Source organism: Capra hircus, chromosome 18 (genome assembly GCF_001704415.2).
Source record: "Capra hircus breed San Clemente chromosome 18, ASM170441v1, whole genome shotgun sequence".
Lineage (NCBI taxonomy): Eukaryota > Metazoa > Chordata > Mammalia > Artiodactyla > Bovidae > Capra > Capra hircus.
In genome coordinates this window covers 62,374,233-62,390,383 of record NC_030825.1, presented here as the reverse complement: position 1 = coordinate 62,390,383, position 16,151 = coordinate 62,374,233, and the positions used below count along the sequence as shown (strand labels likewise).

Here is a 16,151-nt window from a genome sequence, read left to right as displayed (position 1 = left end):
TGGGACTGGATGCCATGATCTTAGTTTTTCGAATGTTGAGTTTTAAGCCAGCTTTTTCACTCTCCTTTTTCACCTTCATCAAGAGGCTCTTTTTAGTTCCTTCTTAAGGCTGAGTAATATTTCATTGTCTGTGTAGTGTTTATCCATTCCTTTGAGGATGAACTTCTGGGAGGCGTCCGTCTTTCAGCTACTGTGAATACTGCTGCTATGGACATAGGTGTACAAATATCTCTTTGAGACCTTATTTTCAGTTCTTTGGGGTATACACCTGTAGGGGAAGTTGCTGGATCCTAATGATAAATCCATTTTTAGTTTTTGGAGGAACCACCATACTTTTTTTTTTTTTTTTTTTTTCAAAGAAAGATTCAAATGACTGACTCATTGGAAAAGACCCTGATGCTAGGAAAGATCGAGGGCAGGAAAAGGGGACGACAGAGGATGAGATGGTTGGATGGCATCACTGGCTCGATGCACATGAGTTTGAGTAAACTCCGGGAGTTGGTGATGGACAGGGAAGGCTGGCTTGCTGCAGTCCCTGGGGTCACAAACAGACACAACATGGGGTCACTAAGCGACTGAACTGACTGAATTTATTTTTAGGTTGTGCTACACAGCAGGGCATGTGGAATCCTATTCCTTGACTATGGATTGAGCCTGTATCCCCTGTGCTAGAAGGTGGACTCTTAGCCACTGGACAGACAGGAAAATCCCTGGAAAAAACACTTTATCAGCAGCAGCTGCACCATTTGTATTCCCACTAACAGGGCTAAAGTATTCAGCAGCAGCATTTGAGCAGGAAGTATATGACTCCGCAGGGGTGTTTGAGGAACCAAGATTCTAATGAGTTTCCTGACTCTTAATCAAAATGCTAACCTTGGACTTTGAAGTATCAGGGTGGAAGCCCCTGACGGGACTCGTGGTCTCTGAATCAGCCTAACCCTGTGGAGCCGTGTAGGGAGGAGACGTTTCAGGCCCCACAGCATCAGGAAACAGTCCTGCCATTTCCGATCCAGAATGAAGGCAGTTCCCTCTTCTCCAGGCAGCTGGGAGGGCACTCTGGTTTGATGCTTTGACTGAGCTGGGCCACAGTCTGTCCCTCCCTGTGAATTCCGTCTGCTTTCTGTCCCAGAGAAGAGAGCCAGTTCCTTGTCAACTCTGCAAGCCGTGGAGGAGAAAGCTGCAGGTTTTAGGACCCTTAGTGGGGAGATGGGTAGAGTGTGGAATCTTGTGCCTGAGGCACAGTCGGCTTAATCACTCAGTGGCGCCTGACTCTTTGTGATCCCCTGGACTATAGCCCACCAGGCTCCTCTGTCAACGGGATTCTCCAGGCAAGAATACTGGAGCTGGTTGCCATTCCCTCCTCCAGGGCATCTCCTTGACCCAGGCAGGGAACTCCTTCATTGGCAGGTAGATTCTTTACCCCTGAGCCACCTGGGGAGCCCAGAGAGGAGGTGGTCTTTGTGATTTCAGCTTCTGGATAAGATCTCAGTTGCAGACATCCTGTCAGCATTTTTCTGACTCAGTGGGTTACTGGCGATTGTGGTTGATCTGTGTTGCTGCAAGGGAAACTAGCAAATCAAGATCTCTGGGATCCCTCAACTTCTTTCTCGGAGAGCAAAAACAATGGTTGAGGTACTGTGTTATTTACTTAGAGCCTGGGGAACAAATAAGAACATCAAGCTGCTTTTCCCTTGGAGACTATTTGGTGCTACTTTTTCTTTGTAGCACCAATCACTTCTCTAATTAGTACTGTGGAATCTGCATTTTGGAACTCAGGTAAGACCTTGGAGATTAAATCTTTTGTCTACAAACAAAGGAGAGGATGGAGAGACTTTTGTACCAGAAGGGTCCTGCAGGGTCCTCCTTGAGTTGACTCCCTCCTTTTCCCCTTTTTTTAAGCTTTTTTATTGGAATATAGCTGATTAACAATGTAATAGTTTCAGGCAGACAAAGGGACTCAACCATATGTATACATGTATCATTCTTCCCCAAACTCCCCTCCCATCCAGGCTGCCACATAACACTGAGCAGAGTTCCCTGCAAAGCAGAGTTCTGAGCTATATAATAGATTCTTGTTGATTATCCATTTTAAATACAGCAGTGTGTGCATGCCCATCCCAAACTGCCTAACAATCTCTTTCCCCTAGTCTTCCACCCCCCGACCCTCCGTTTTTGGATTCCCCAAGGGGAATAGGACTGGAACCAGAAAGGGAATAAAGTTTTGGATGGAGAGATGAATCATAGAGTCAGCAGGGGAACTCAGTTACTGGTGGACTTGGTTTCATTGCTCTGATCACTGAGCCCCTTCAGCTGTCGTATCACATGTAATAGGGAAGGGGGGAATAATGATGGTAATAATTAATCTCTCTGTTTTATAGGAGAAAGGAGGACACAGCACTGTGTAGCTTGTGGGTAGTCACATAAGCCACACATCACAGTGCCAGATTTGAACCAGCAGGGCTAGCGGATTTTGGTTTAAAAATCAACATTCTTGGGGCCTCCCTGGTGGTCTAGCGGTTAAGACTCAGTGCTACCAGTGAAAACGGCATGGGTTTGAGCCTTGGCCAGGGAACTAAGATCCCACAAACTATTCTGCAGGGCCAAAAGATTTAAAAAAAAAAAAAATCCAGCATTCTTACCCATTTAGCTAATACCATTTAAGCAGCTCCTGTGTGCCAGGCTCTTTGTTGAAAGATTTTGCTTCTCTCTGTGTGTGTTAGTCGCTCAGTCATGTCTGACTCTTTGTGACCCCATGGACTATAGCTCACCAGGTTCCTCTGTCCCTGGAATTCTCCAGGCAAGGATACTGGAGTGGGTTGCCACCATTTGCTTCTGTGCAGGGGTGGGAAACTTATCTTTCTAGGTTCTAATCATTAAACTTATATAAGACAGATTAAATAAACCCCTATGTATGGGAGTCCCATAAATGCGCTGAGGTTCAAAGACAAGCAATTGAGGTTTAAAGGCTCCCCTGAGCTAAAGAGAAGGGGGTGGGGATCTGGGGCTTCAAGGAGAAGAGAACCCGCAGGAAGATGGGAAGGTTGGTAAATTAATGTTTGCCACTCACTGCAGGTAAGTCTTCCTGAAATAAAGAGTTATCTCTGGTAACAGCTCTCTTCCTGCCATAGGTCCCCTAATCTAAATAATTTTGATCAGTTAAGGGAGACTAACTTAAGCCTAAGCAAGGAGATTTTTCTGAATCTTCTGTGTCTTAATCGCCTTCAGCTCAAAACAACCCACAAGCCAAAGCAGCATGTTTACAGAGATGTATTCTTCTCCCTCTCACTTCTCTTCAAGCAACTCTTCCAGTAACTTTGAAACATATCAAAAGTCTTCTTTATGTTTGAGGAAAGCAACACTCAGAGATGGAGAACTTGCCCCATATGCTTATACCACCTGCCATCACTCCATTGCTCCGCGGAATTGGACTCCCAGGGCCGAGGATAGATGGACCTTCCTGATGACTTTGGGTCTTGTTTTCTCAGCAGATCGTGGTCTCCTCAGCTCCATCTAGGATGCAGCGTCACTATGTTCGCCAGTTTGGTCAGAAGCTGGTTCGCCGGAGGCCACTGGAGCCCATAGCGGAGTCTGAGAGTCGCCTGTCTCGTTGTCTGAACACCCTCGACCTGGTGGCTTTGGGTGTGGGCAGCACTCTAGGGGCCGGCGTATACATCATGGCTGGAGAGGTGGCCAGGGATAAAGCTGGACCAGCGATCGTCATCTGCTTCCTGGTGGCTTCCATATCTTCTATATTGTCCGGGATCTGCTATGCTGAGTTTGGGGCCCGGGTACCAGGCTCCGGTTCTGCATATCTCTACAGCTACGTCACCGTGGGACAGCTATGCGCCTTCATCACTGGCTGGAATCTTATATTGTCCTATGTCATCGGTGAGTTGATGGGGAGGGGGGAGGTGTGGGGCTTAAGATGAAGAAACTAGGAGCGGGGATTTAGGTCTTCACTCATTCATGAGAACTTTGCTACTATCGACTTTGATGGTGGCGGGGAGACAGACGTGGGTGGGTCATAGCAGCAGGCAAACCTCATAGCTCCCTTCTTCTCAGCTCTCTCCTGTTATCTTTAAAGGATGGACCCAGGACAAAGAAAGGAAGTGAACTGCATTAAGTGGGTGAGAGGGAGGCAGGGCCCACAGGCTCATCCTCTCACCATATCGAGGGTCTCTGTTCAGCTGTTGCCTTCACGGGATTTCCCTCCGCTACTTGACTGAAAATTTCAACCCTCATCTCCCAGACCTCCTGCTCCCAATGACCTGTTTTCTCTTTTTTTTTTTGCATAACATTTATCTCCTAACATTAAACAGTTGATCTATTTTGTGGGTCATCCTAGTCTCTTCCCAACCCGTGAAAAGAATCTCTTTGAGATTAGAACATTTTGTTATGTTTCTCCCCAGCCCCTTCCCCTGCCCACAGATATCCAGTGACACCAGGTAGGGGTTCAATGAGTGTTTGTTAACGAATGTTCTATCTTCTGCTCCGGCAGGTACCGCCAGTGTGTCCAGGGCCTGGAGCTCTGCCCTTGACAGCTTGATAGGGGACCGCATCTCTCAGGCGTTACAGGGAACTTTCCCTCTTCATTTGCCCCATTTCTTGGCCAAGTACCCAGACTTTTTTGCACTGGGCCTGGTGCTTCTGTTCACGGGTAAGACAGGGATCACTGATAGGATGGGAAGAATGGGGTGTGGAGGTGGGGGGGCTGGGGTAGGAAAGGCTTGGGGTAGAAGAATTACAACTGGATTGAAGGCTCTAGGACATGAGAGACAGGAAGGTGAGACATAGACCATTGTTTCCCACCGTTGGCACTACTGACAGTTTGGGCTGGATCATTCGCAAGTGTGGGCGGCTGTCCTTTGCATTTATTTATTTATTTATTTTTTGGACTGTGCTGCAATGCATGCCGCATCTTGGTTCCCCTGTGCATGTATGTGTATGTGCCAAGTCTCTCAGTCATATCTGACTCTTTGAGACCCCATAGACTGTAGCCCGCCAGGCTCTTGTGTCCATGGAATTCTCCAGGCAAGAATACTGGAGTGAGTTGCCATTCCCTTCTCCAGGGAATCTTCCAGACCCAGGGATTGAACCTGAATCTCCTGCATTGACAGGAGATTTCTTTACCACTAGTGCCACCTGGGAAGCCCCTTCGTTCCCCTGTGTGCATGCGTGCTAAGGCACTTCAGTCACCTCCAACTCTTTGCGACCCTATGACTGTAGCCTGCCAGGTTCCTCTGTCCCTTATCAGGGGTCAAACCTGTGCCCCCTCAGGTGGAGGCACAGAGTCTTAAGCGTTGGACCACCAGGGAAGTCCCTGGGTTTTGTTTTTGTTGTGTTAAATCACTGTCGGGTGTTGAGTGGTATCCCTGGCCTCCACTCACTAGACACCAGTGATGCCCGCCCTCCCCCCAAACTGTGACAATAAGAATGTCTCCAGACAGTGCCAGCTGCTTGGGGGACAAGATCACCCCACTGAGAACCATTCACTTAGACCAATAAGTTTCTTCCTCAGTACTGAGATCAAAGATTTTTTTTTAAATTAAGAGTTAATTTACATAGCATAAAATCAAGCATCTTATTATTTTTCCCAGCTTTGTTGAGATATAATTAACATCCAACATCGTATAAATTTAAGGTGTCTAACTAATGATTTAATAGACCTGCCTACTGGGAGATGATAGCCACAGTAAGAAATTAACGATCTTAAAGTGTGCGATTCAGGGGACCTGGTATATTCACAGTGTTCTGTAACCATCACCTCGGTCTGGCTCCAAACATGTTCATCACAACAAAAGGAAACCCCGTATCCACTGAGCAGTCACTGTCCACCTCCTCAGGACCCCAGCCCCTCGTAACCACTTTTGGATGTTTCATATTCCATCTTTCTCACAGGAGTACTGACTGTGGGAGCTGGTGAGTCGGCCCTGGTTAACAAAGTGTTCACAGGCTTGAACCTTTTGGTTCTCAGCTTCATCATCATCTCTGGCATCATTAAGGGAGACCCACACAACTGGAAGCTCACGGAAGAGGACTACAAACCGAACATATCTGGATCCAATGATTCCTCCAGGTTAGGAGGGTTCTCTGGGCCTTAGTAATGCACGTGGAGGAGGGTGCACAGATGGGAACGTGGTGGAGACTAAACAGACCTGGGCTGGTGAATCCAGGTGATGGGGCTCCTGGAGCCCAGGGCTAGTGGTGTGAAGGCAAGGGTCCAGAAGTGATGGCTGAACACACCTCAACCACGTTCTGTCTTGTTCCTTCTCTCACCATAGCTTCGGCCCTCTGGGTGCAGGAGGGTTTGTGCCTTTTGGCTTTGATGGGGTTTTCCAAGGAGCAGCTACGTGTTTCTATGCGTTTGTCGGTTTCGATGTCATTGCTACTACAGGTAACGTGGTCATGGTCCCATCCAGGGTGTGGGCACAGACTGGGCTGCGCTTGGGTGTAGGGGTTTCTTTTGGAGGTTCAACAGGAAAGGGGATTTTGTGCTTTCACCCTGGCGTGCTTCCTGATCCAGTACTTCCTCCAATCCTGCAGGGGAAGAAGCCCAAAATCCCCAGCGGTCCATCCCCTTGGGCATCGTGATCTCTCTCTTCATCTGCTTTTTGGCGTATTTTGGTGTCTCAGCCTCACTCACCCTCATGGTGCCCTACTACCAGATTCATCCTGCAAGCTCCTTGCCGCAGGCTTTCCTCCACGTTGGCTGGGGCCCTGCCAGATATGTGGTGGCTGTTGGCACCCTCTGTGCTCTTACCTCCAGGTCAGTGGCGTGGGTTTCTGCCCATTGACTGTCAGATGCTAGGGTATCCCAGCCCTTGGAAATGAGAGAAAAAGAGAGCAAGATCATCTTGCCCCATGTAGACGAGGGAGTGGATGCCGTGGTCTCTCCTGCTTCTCCTCGTCCCCACACGTGTCCTCGTTGTCTCTCCCAGCCTCCTGGGTGTCATGTTCCCCATGCCCCGTGTGATCTACTCAATGGCAGATGACGGGCTCCTTTTCCGGGGACTTGCCCACATCCACGCCCGCACCCGTACCCCCGTCATGGCCACCTTAGCTTCTGGAATTCTTGCAGGTAAAGAAATAATGGCCATGCCTCCTTTGATCAATTTTCTTAGTTTGGATATTTCTCCTGGGTTCTCACTCCCCTCCCCCACCTTGTCTGTGCCCTCCTTCTAGGGCTCATGGCGTTATTCTTCGAGCTCCATGACCTGGTGGACCTCATGTCCATCGGGACCCTGCTGGCTTACTCCCTGGTGGCATTTTCTGTCCTTGTCCTCAGGTGAGACCCCACAACACCTTGGGTGGGAGGTCTTGGATACTCGGGATTGAGGAGGAGGGAACTGTCTTCTGCTTTCATGCCGCCTTCTTAATGTCTGCTCTGCTTAAGGCAGCAGAGATTTGGAATAGGCTGTGTGAGCTGGATGAGTAGGGGCTGCTGTTAACATTGCTTTAATATCTCTAATTCAGATATCAACAGGATGAGAATTTAAGCAAGACCAAGAAAACAGAGAAAGGAACTGAGATGGAGTCTGTAGTTGAAGCAAGTCCTTTGGACACTGCACCTGAAGCGGGAACTTCAAAGATTCTCAAGAGTCTCTGTCACCCTCCCAGAACCATCCCCACCCGGACATCTGGCCGGATTGTTTATGGATGTGCCTTACTGCTTGGTGAGCATTGGGATCTCTCTCTGGTGGTATTCTGAAATTGACAAGATAAGGTGGGAATGTGTATTTCATCAGTTGAGGAATGCTGGAGATACGATGAGCCTTCATGATGCGGGAAGTTTTGGGGAGGAGTGTGACCCAAGGTCTTGACATCTTTGGCTTCTGGAGTCGAACCTGTTCTGTTATCCTCCACCTTGACCCTTGCAGTTCTCCTGTTGATCATCCTGAGTGTGGTCCTGGCCCAGTGGCCCAGACGTGTGTTCTCTGGAGACCCCGTGCTCACAACAGTGGCTGTGCTGCTGCTGCTACTCATCACTGGGGTCGCGGCCATCATCTGGAGGCAGCCCCAGAGCCTCAGTCCTCTTCACTTCAAGGTAGGTGACCTTATGTGCCCAGAGTGTCCACCTTGAGCGAAGGAAGTCTGTGTGCTTTAGGTCTAAACATCCTTCACTGGGACTTCCCTGGTGGTCCAGCGGCTAAACTCTGAACTCCCAATGCCGGGGGCCCGGGTTCCCTCCCTGGTCAGGGAGCTAATCCCACGGGGTGCAACTAGAGATCCATGTGTGCAATGAAGATGAACGATCCCATCCACTGCAGCTAAGACCTAGTGCAGTCAAATAAAGAAATACTAAAAAAAAAAAAAAATCTGTCTAATCATCCTTTGCCCAGGGAAGAGAGTTGTTAAAACCCTTTCCTGGACCATTTTCCTGGTCCACATTGTATATGTGCTTTACATAAACAATCTGAGTAGCCACTGAACACACAGCCTGAGGACTGGTCTTCTCGCCCACCTGGGGTCGGGTCTCCCTCTCAGACGTCTGGGCTGTGTTCAGGGATGAACTGACTCTGCCCACAGGTCCCTGCTCTGCCTGTCGTCCCACTGGTGAGCATCTTTGTGAACATTTACTTGATGATACAGATGACCTCTAGGACTTGGGCCCAATTTGGAGTCTGGAATATAATTGGTAAGAAGTTTTCTAGGATAAAGAGACCGCTTGAGGGACTGGACCCAATACTCTTCTACAGCATCTCCCCTAAACTGTCTTGGCCACCATAATAGGAGGCCTTTTGGGCATTTGTAGCTGGTTGCAGCTCCTACTTTTCCTTTTCATTGTCTCATTTTCCTCCTAGGATTTATGATATACTTTGGATACGGGATCCGACACAGCTTGGAGAACAGTGAGCAATGGCCGGCAGGCAGCTTCCACTTCCCAGACTCTTGACAAGAACACCCCAGGTGCTGGGTCATCTTAACCACAGGACATAGATGCTGGGTGGAATCCCTCCAGGCACTGGAGAATCTGCTGGTTCCAGGGGCACTTTAAGTCTCTATGGACTGTGATGGTGGGGGTGAATTTAAGGCCCTTTACTCATTGCTAGTGGATGAAATGACTTATCTGTTGTCTAGTGTTTCTAGCAAACGTTTCAAAGCATGATAGATATGTACAGAAAAGTGCATACCTCATACCTGTGCAGCAAGATGAATTTTCACAGAGAGTACAACAAGCTAACCAGAAAAAAATAAACTACTAACCTGCATGGAAGAATATCATTGTGTGCCTTTTTCCAACAAAAACGCATAGATTGCTACACAGGAAGAAAATGCGGGTAACAAAACACTGTGTCAAGGGTTGCACTGTGTTTAGTTAGCTTTCTGTGACGTGACTCTTCATTTCATTAATCTTTAATGTCATTCACTGACTCTTTGTTTTTATTTCCCAAGAACTCTGTGGAAATTGTTCCTAATATTAAAAAATGCTGAGGGACTTCCTTGGCAGTTCAGTGGTTAGGAGTCGGAACTTTCACTGCTGGGTTCAGGTTGGATCCTTGATGGGGGAACTAAGGTCCTTCAAGCCATGTGGTATATCCAAATCTTTTTTTTTTTTTTTAATTGATGCTGTGGGGATTTCTTTTTGTACTGTTGAAATGAAACACAGTTTTGTGTGTTTCTTTGAAATTTTCTTTTTTTTTTTTTGTAATGAAAAACACTTTTACTTATCTGTTGCCTTTAATATCTAAATAGATACCATATTCTTCTATAATTACAATATGGAAATGTCTATGAACAAAATGGATAAATTTTTTGTCACAGGCTGAGGAAAGAACGGTGGTAGTAAGATTCATCCAAAGTTTTAGCAGCAGCATCAATGAAGCCACAGTATGGTCAGTGTTTGGGGACAAAGGTAAATATCCGCAATCCATGCATACCTTGGATTTCTTCTTTTAGTGCCTGATTAACCATCTGGTGCTACTGGACAGTTCTCTTCTCTTTAAATTCTTCTGATTCAATTTTAATTTCATACATTGCCCCACAGCCTCCTGAAATGTCAGTGACTTTGATAGCTATAGCTCGAGGAAACTTTTCTCTGAGAATCTGTGTCACTTTGAGCTCCCCCTCAGTCTGTGAGGCAAACATGCGCTGGGCCCAGTGGAGAAGAGGAAGCTGGTGGGTTCCGCGAAGCAGAGGCACTGCCGCAGCCGGGCTCCACGCCGCCATGCCCGGCCAACGCGGCCCCAAAATTTTCTTAAAAAAACCTAAGTATATACAATTATTTATTTATTTATTTATTTTTACAAAAATAGTATTTTGTTTTATTTTTTATTTATTTATTTATTTTTAGTTTTTTATTTTTTTAATTTTAAAATCTTTAATTCTTACATGCTTTCCCAAACATGAACCCCCCTCCCACCTCCCTCCCCATAACATCTCTCTGGGTCATCCCCGTGCACCAGCCCCAAGCATGCTGCACCCTGCATCAGACATAGACTGGCGATTCAATTCTTACATGATAGTATACATGTTAGAATGCCATTCTCCCAAATCATCCCACCCTCTCCCTCTCCCTCTGAGTCCAAAAGTCCGTTATACACATCTGTGTCTTTTTTCCTGTCTTGCATACAGGGTCGTCATTGCCATCTTTCTAAATTCCATATATATGTGTTAGTATACTGTATTGGTGTTTTTCTTGCTGGCTTACTTCACTCTGTATAATCGGCTCCAGTTTCATCCATCTCATCAGAACTGATTCAAGTGAATCATCAAATGAGTCATCAAAACAGTATGGTACTGGCACAAAGACAGAAATATAGATCAATGGAACAAAATAGAAAGCCCAGAGATAAATCCACACACATATGGACACCTTATCTTTGACAAAGGAGGCAAGAATACACAATGGAGTAAAGACAATCTCTTTAACAAGTGGTGCTGGGAAAACTGGTCAACCACTTGTAAAAGAATGAAACTACATCACTTTCTAACACCACACACAAAAATAAACTCAAAATGGATTAAAGATCTAAATGTAAGACCAGAAACTATAAAACTCCTAGAGGAGAACATAGGCAAAACACTCTCAGACATAAATCACAGCAGGATCCTCTATGATCCACCTCCCAGAATTCTGGAAATAAAAGCAAAAATAAACAAATGGGATCTAATTAAAATTAAAAGCTTCTGCACAACAAAGGAAAATATAAGCAAGGTGAAAAGACAGCCTTCTGAATGGGAGAAAATAATAGCAAATGAAGCAACTGACAAACAACTAATCTCAAAAATATACAAGCAACTTATGCAGCTCAATTCCAGAAAAATAAACGACCCAATCAAAAAATGGGCCAAAGAACTAAATAGACATTTCTCCAAAGAAGACATACGGATGGCTAACAAACACATGAAAAGATGCTCAACATCTCTCATTATTAGAGAAATGCAAATCAAAACCACAATGAGGTACCACTTCACACCAGTCAGAATGGCTGCGATCCAAAAATCTGCAAGCAATACATGCTGGAGAGGGTGTGGAGAAAAGGGAACCCTCCTACACTGTTGGTGGGAATGCAAACTAGTATAGCCACTATGGAGAACAGTGTGGAGATTCCTTAAAAAATTGCAAATAGAACTACCTTATGACCCTGCAATCCCACTGCTGGGCATACACACAGAGGAAACCAGAATTGAAAGAGACACATGTACCCCAATGTTCATCGCAGCACTGTTTATAATAGCCAGGACATGGAAACAACCTAGATGTCCATCAGCAGATGAATGGATAAGAAAGCTGTGGTATATATACACAATGGAGTATTACTCAGCCGTTAAAAAGAATTCATTTGAATCAGTTCTAATGAGATGAATGAAACTGGAGCCGATTATACAATTTTAAATTTACCATTATACCTCAGTAAAGCTGGAATCCAGATAAAAGAGGGAAATTGACTTTAGCACATTCATCATTCATTTTGAAGACGGTATCATCATAGAGTGATTCTTAAACGTTGGATTTTTGATGTCTATATTTCCACTGCAATATTTTAATACACCATCGGCTGTCTTTACCCATTCATTCATTCATTTTTTTTTTTTAGATTGAGGTACAGTTGATTTACAATATTATATTAGTTCCAGGTGTACAACACAGTGACATAATTTTATAGATTGTATTTCATTTAGAGTAATTACATATTTATATAATGGCTTTAGTTTCCTGTGCTGCACCATATATCCTATAGCTTATTTTATACATAGTAGTCTGTATCTCTTAATCCTCTACCACGTTTGTCCTTAACCCTTCTCTCACCTGACTGGTAACCACTAACTAGCTTATTCTATCAGTGATTCTACTTCTGTTTTGTTAATACACAGTCATTTATTTTTTAGATTTCACATGTAAGTAGTTTGTCTTACTTTATTTCACTAAGTATAATAACCTTCAGGTACATCTATGTTGCAAATGGAGAACTTTGTTCTTTCTTATGCCTTCGTAGGATTCTATTGCATACATATACATATTTTTTTTTTTATCCATTTGTCTTTTGGGAGGCACTTGAGTTGCTTCTGTATCTTGACTATTGTAAATAATGCTAATAATATTGGAAAAGACTCTGATGCTGGGAGGGATTGGGGGCAGGAGAAGAAGGGGACGACCGAGGATGAGATGGCTGGATGGCATCACGGACTCGATGGACATGAGTCTGAGTGAACTCCGGGAGATGGTGATGGACAGGGAGGCCTGGCGTGCTGCGATTCATGGGGTCGCAAAGAGTCGGACACGACTGAGCAACTGAACTGAACTGGATATTGGGCTGCATGTATCTTTTCAAGTTCATTTTTCACCGAGATACATAACCTGGAGTGGAATCGTTGTTCTGTGGTAGTTATTTTGGTTTTTTGAGGACCCTCCATACTGTTTCCATAGCGTCTGCAAACCAGCTTCTCCCCTCACCTCATCTGTTTGCCTGCAGCCCTGAAGTATAGCTGTACTCTGTTTTCCACGTCCACAAAGATCCTGCCTGTGGGCCAGTTGAGTTCATTTCAGCTGAGTATTTCAGTTAACTTAAATACTGTAAGTTTTCACCTAATTTGAAATTTCACAATTGGCCAGGTCATTCACTACATAAAAGTTTAAAGAATGTGAGTCATGCCTGACTCTTTCCAACCCCATGGACTGTAGCCTGCCAGGCTTTTCCATCCATGCGATTTTCCAGGCAAGAATCCTGGAATGGGTTGCCATTTCCTCCTCCAGGGCATCTTCTCAACTCAGGGATCAACCCCTCTGCCTTGGCAGGTGGATTCTTTACTACTAACGCCACCTGGGAAGCCCTAAAAAATGGTGAATTCTGTCTAGGAGAAGACAGCTGCCAGAAGAACCTGATGGATTTGTGCATGAGTTCTGCTTCCCCAGGGGCTCAGATGGCAAAGAATCTGCCTGGAATGTGGGAGACCTAGGTTCGATCCCTGGGAAGATCCCTGGAGAAGGAAATGGCAACCCACTCCAGTAGACTTGCCTGGAGAATCCCAAGGACAGAGGACCCGGCAGTCCATGGGGTCAGTAAGAGTCAGACATGACTGAGTGATTAACATACACACTTTCTGCTTCATACACATGCTGTGATATTCCCCACACTCTGCAAACAACCGAAACAAATCCCTCCTCAACAAGAAGACAAAACAACCCCCACTCCACAAAATCAAAACATAGCAAAACAGAAACAAAACTCCAAAACAAAGCAAAAAACACCCCAAACTCCACAGGAAGTCAACCATCGTTGATCCCTGGGTCAATGTGAGCTCCTGAGGATGAGGAGGTTCTTCGCGAAAGGTGATAAGTGTCCATGTATATGTCACGGGAAAGCTTTAATTAATGTATAAAATAGTGTATATCTTATGTGGGACTGCTGAGTCAAAGACAGGCACATTTTAAAATTTTGACAAATGCTGTCAAACTTGACAAATTGCAGAAGAGGATAGTGCTGTCTAAGCAAGTATGAAATACATGTATATAATTAAAATTTTCTTACTATCACATTAGAAAAGGAAAAGGAAACAGACACAACTAATTTTAATAATGTATTTAGCTCAAAATATACAAATTTTATCATTTAAACATATAATGTAAAAATCACTAATGAGACATTTTATCTTTTTATTTCTGAACAGTCCTCAAATCTTAGTGTACATTTTACGCTTATTTCCCACCTAGCCACATTTCAAGTGCTCAAGACTATGTACCATACTGGATAATGCTGATCTAGAATTTTTCTTCCCCATCCTTACCTATTGGTTCAGGGGAGCAGTCAGGTAAATTCTGGTCCATAGCTCAAATCTTGCCGGTGGCCCTGACTTTGTATGGGCCAGAGGCTGAGTGGTTTTTATTTTCAAAAAGTTGTTAATAAAAATACTGAGGAATATGTGGTCCAGAGCAATGTGGCCTGAACAGCCTAAAATATTGACTATTTGGCTCTCAAGAGAAACACTTTGGCAAACTCTGGTCTGGTGTAACTGAGGTTTGTTTATTTGCAGTGTCAATGTATTCATGTTTTTTAGCTTTTGTGATGCTTCACCTTAGCCACACACATACCTAGATGAGACTAGAAGCATCTCTAGTGATCTTTGACTTCTTGCATAATCAATTCTTCTCCCCCTGCCCCGGTCAATCTAGCTAAAGATTTTCCCATTTTCAAAGAACCAACTTCTAGCTCCATTGATTCCTCATATTACTTTTAAAATTTCTTCTTCTTCTTTTTTTTTTTTCGCTATGTCACTTGGCTTGCAGGATCTTTGTTCCCCTACCAGGGACTGAACCTGAGACCTCAGCTGTAAGAGAGTCCTAACCACTGGACTGCCTGGGAATTCCCATCTACTTCACTTTTCCACTGTACAGGGGACAGGGATCAAGACCATCCCCATGGAAAAGAAATGCAAAAAAGCAAAATGGCTGTCTGGGGAGGCCTTACAAATAGCTGTGAAAAGAAGAGAGTGAAAAACAAAAGAGAAAAGGAAAGATATAAGCATCTGAATGCAGAGTTCCAAAGAAGAGCAAGAAGAGATAAGAAAGCCTTCTTCAGCGATCAATGCAAAGAAACAGAGGAAAAAGACAGAATGGGAAAGACTAGAGATCTCATCAAGAAAATCAGAGATACCAAGGGAACATTTCATGCAAAGATGGGCTCAATAAAGGACAGAAATGGTCTGGACTTAACAGAAGCAGAAGATATTAAGAAGAGGTGGCAAGAATACACGGAAGAACTACAAAAAAGACCTTCATGACCTGGATAATCACAATGGTGTGATCACTCATCTAGAGCCAGACATCCTGGAGTGTGAAGTCAAGTGGGCCTTAGAAAGCATCACTATGAAGAAAGCTAGTGGAGGTGATGGAATTCCAGTTGAGCTATTCAAATCCTGAAAGATGTTGCTGTCAAAATGCTGCACTCAATATGCCAGCAAATTTGGAAAACTCAGCAGTGGCCACAGGACTAGAAAAGGTCGGTTTTCATTCCAATTCCAAAGAAAGACAATGCCAAAGAATGCTCAAACTACCACACTATTGCACTCATCTCACATGCTAATAAAGTAATGCTCAAAATTCTCTAAGCCAGGCTTCAGCAATACGTGAACCGTGAACTCCGTGATGATCAAGCTGGTTTAAGAAAAGGCAGAGGAACCAGACATCAAATTGCCAACATTCGCTGGAACATGGAGAAAGCAAGAGAGTTCAAGAAAAACATCTATTTCTGCTTTATTGACTATGCCAAAGCCTTTGACTGTATGGATCACAATCAACTGTGGAAAATTCTTCAAGAGATGGGAATATCAGACCACCTGACCTGCCTCTTGAGAAATCTGTATGCAGGCCAGGAAGCAACAGTTAGAACTCGACAAGGAACAACAGACTGGTTCCAAATAGGAAAAGGATCACGTCAAGGCTGTATATTGTCACCCTGCCTATTTAACTTCTATGCAGAGTACATCATGAGAAACGCTGGACTGGAAGAAGCACAAGCTGGAATCAAGATTGCCAGAAGAAATATCAATAACCTCAGATATGCAGATGACACCACTCTTATGGCAGAAAATGAAGAGGAACTAAAAAGCCTCTTGATGAAAGTGAAAGAGGAGAGTGAAAAAGTTGGCTTAAAGGTCAACATTCAGAAAACGAAGATCATGGCATCCGGTCCCATCACTTCATGGGAAATAGA

At 44.7% G+C, this 16,151-nt stretch overlaps 2 protein-coding genes and 1 pseudogene across 2 annotated transcripts in view; 1 reads left to right on the top strand and 2 right to left on the bottom strand.

The window, feature by feature from the left end:
• Window positions 1-2,643, bottom strand: part of DPRX (divergent-paired related homeobox) — a 31,698-nt gene extending 29,055 nt beyond the window's left edge. Inside the window, 1 exon segment of the mRNA XM_018063221.1 lies at window positions 2,640-2,643. Coding sequence (XP_017918710.1) covers window positions 2,640-2,643 — 4 coding nt within the window.
• Window positions 3,516-8,924, top strand: LOC102190544 (cationic amino acid transporter 3-like). Its single transcript, XM_013971618.1, is given in 12 exon segments — window positions 3,516-3,888; window positions 4,499-4,657; window positions 5,899-6,076; window positions 6,282-6,394; window positions 6,544-6,766; window positions 6,939-7,078; window positions 7,183-7,285; window positions 7,474-7,673; window positions 7,878-8,044; window positions 8,527-8,635; window positions 8,802-8,872; window positions 8,874-8,924. Coding segments are annotated over 12 exon segments (1,887 nt in total).
• Window positions 9,829-10,167, bottom strand: LOC102190257 (annotated as a pseudogene).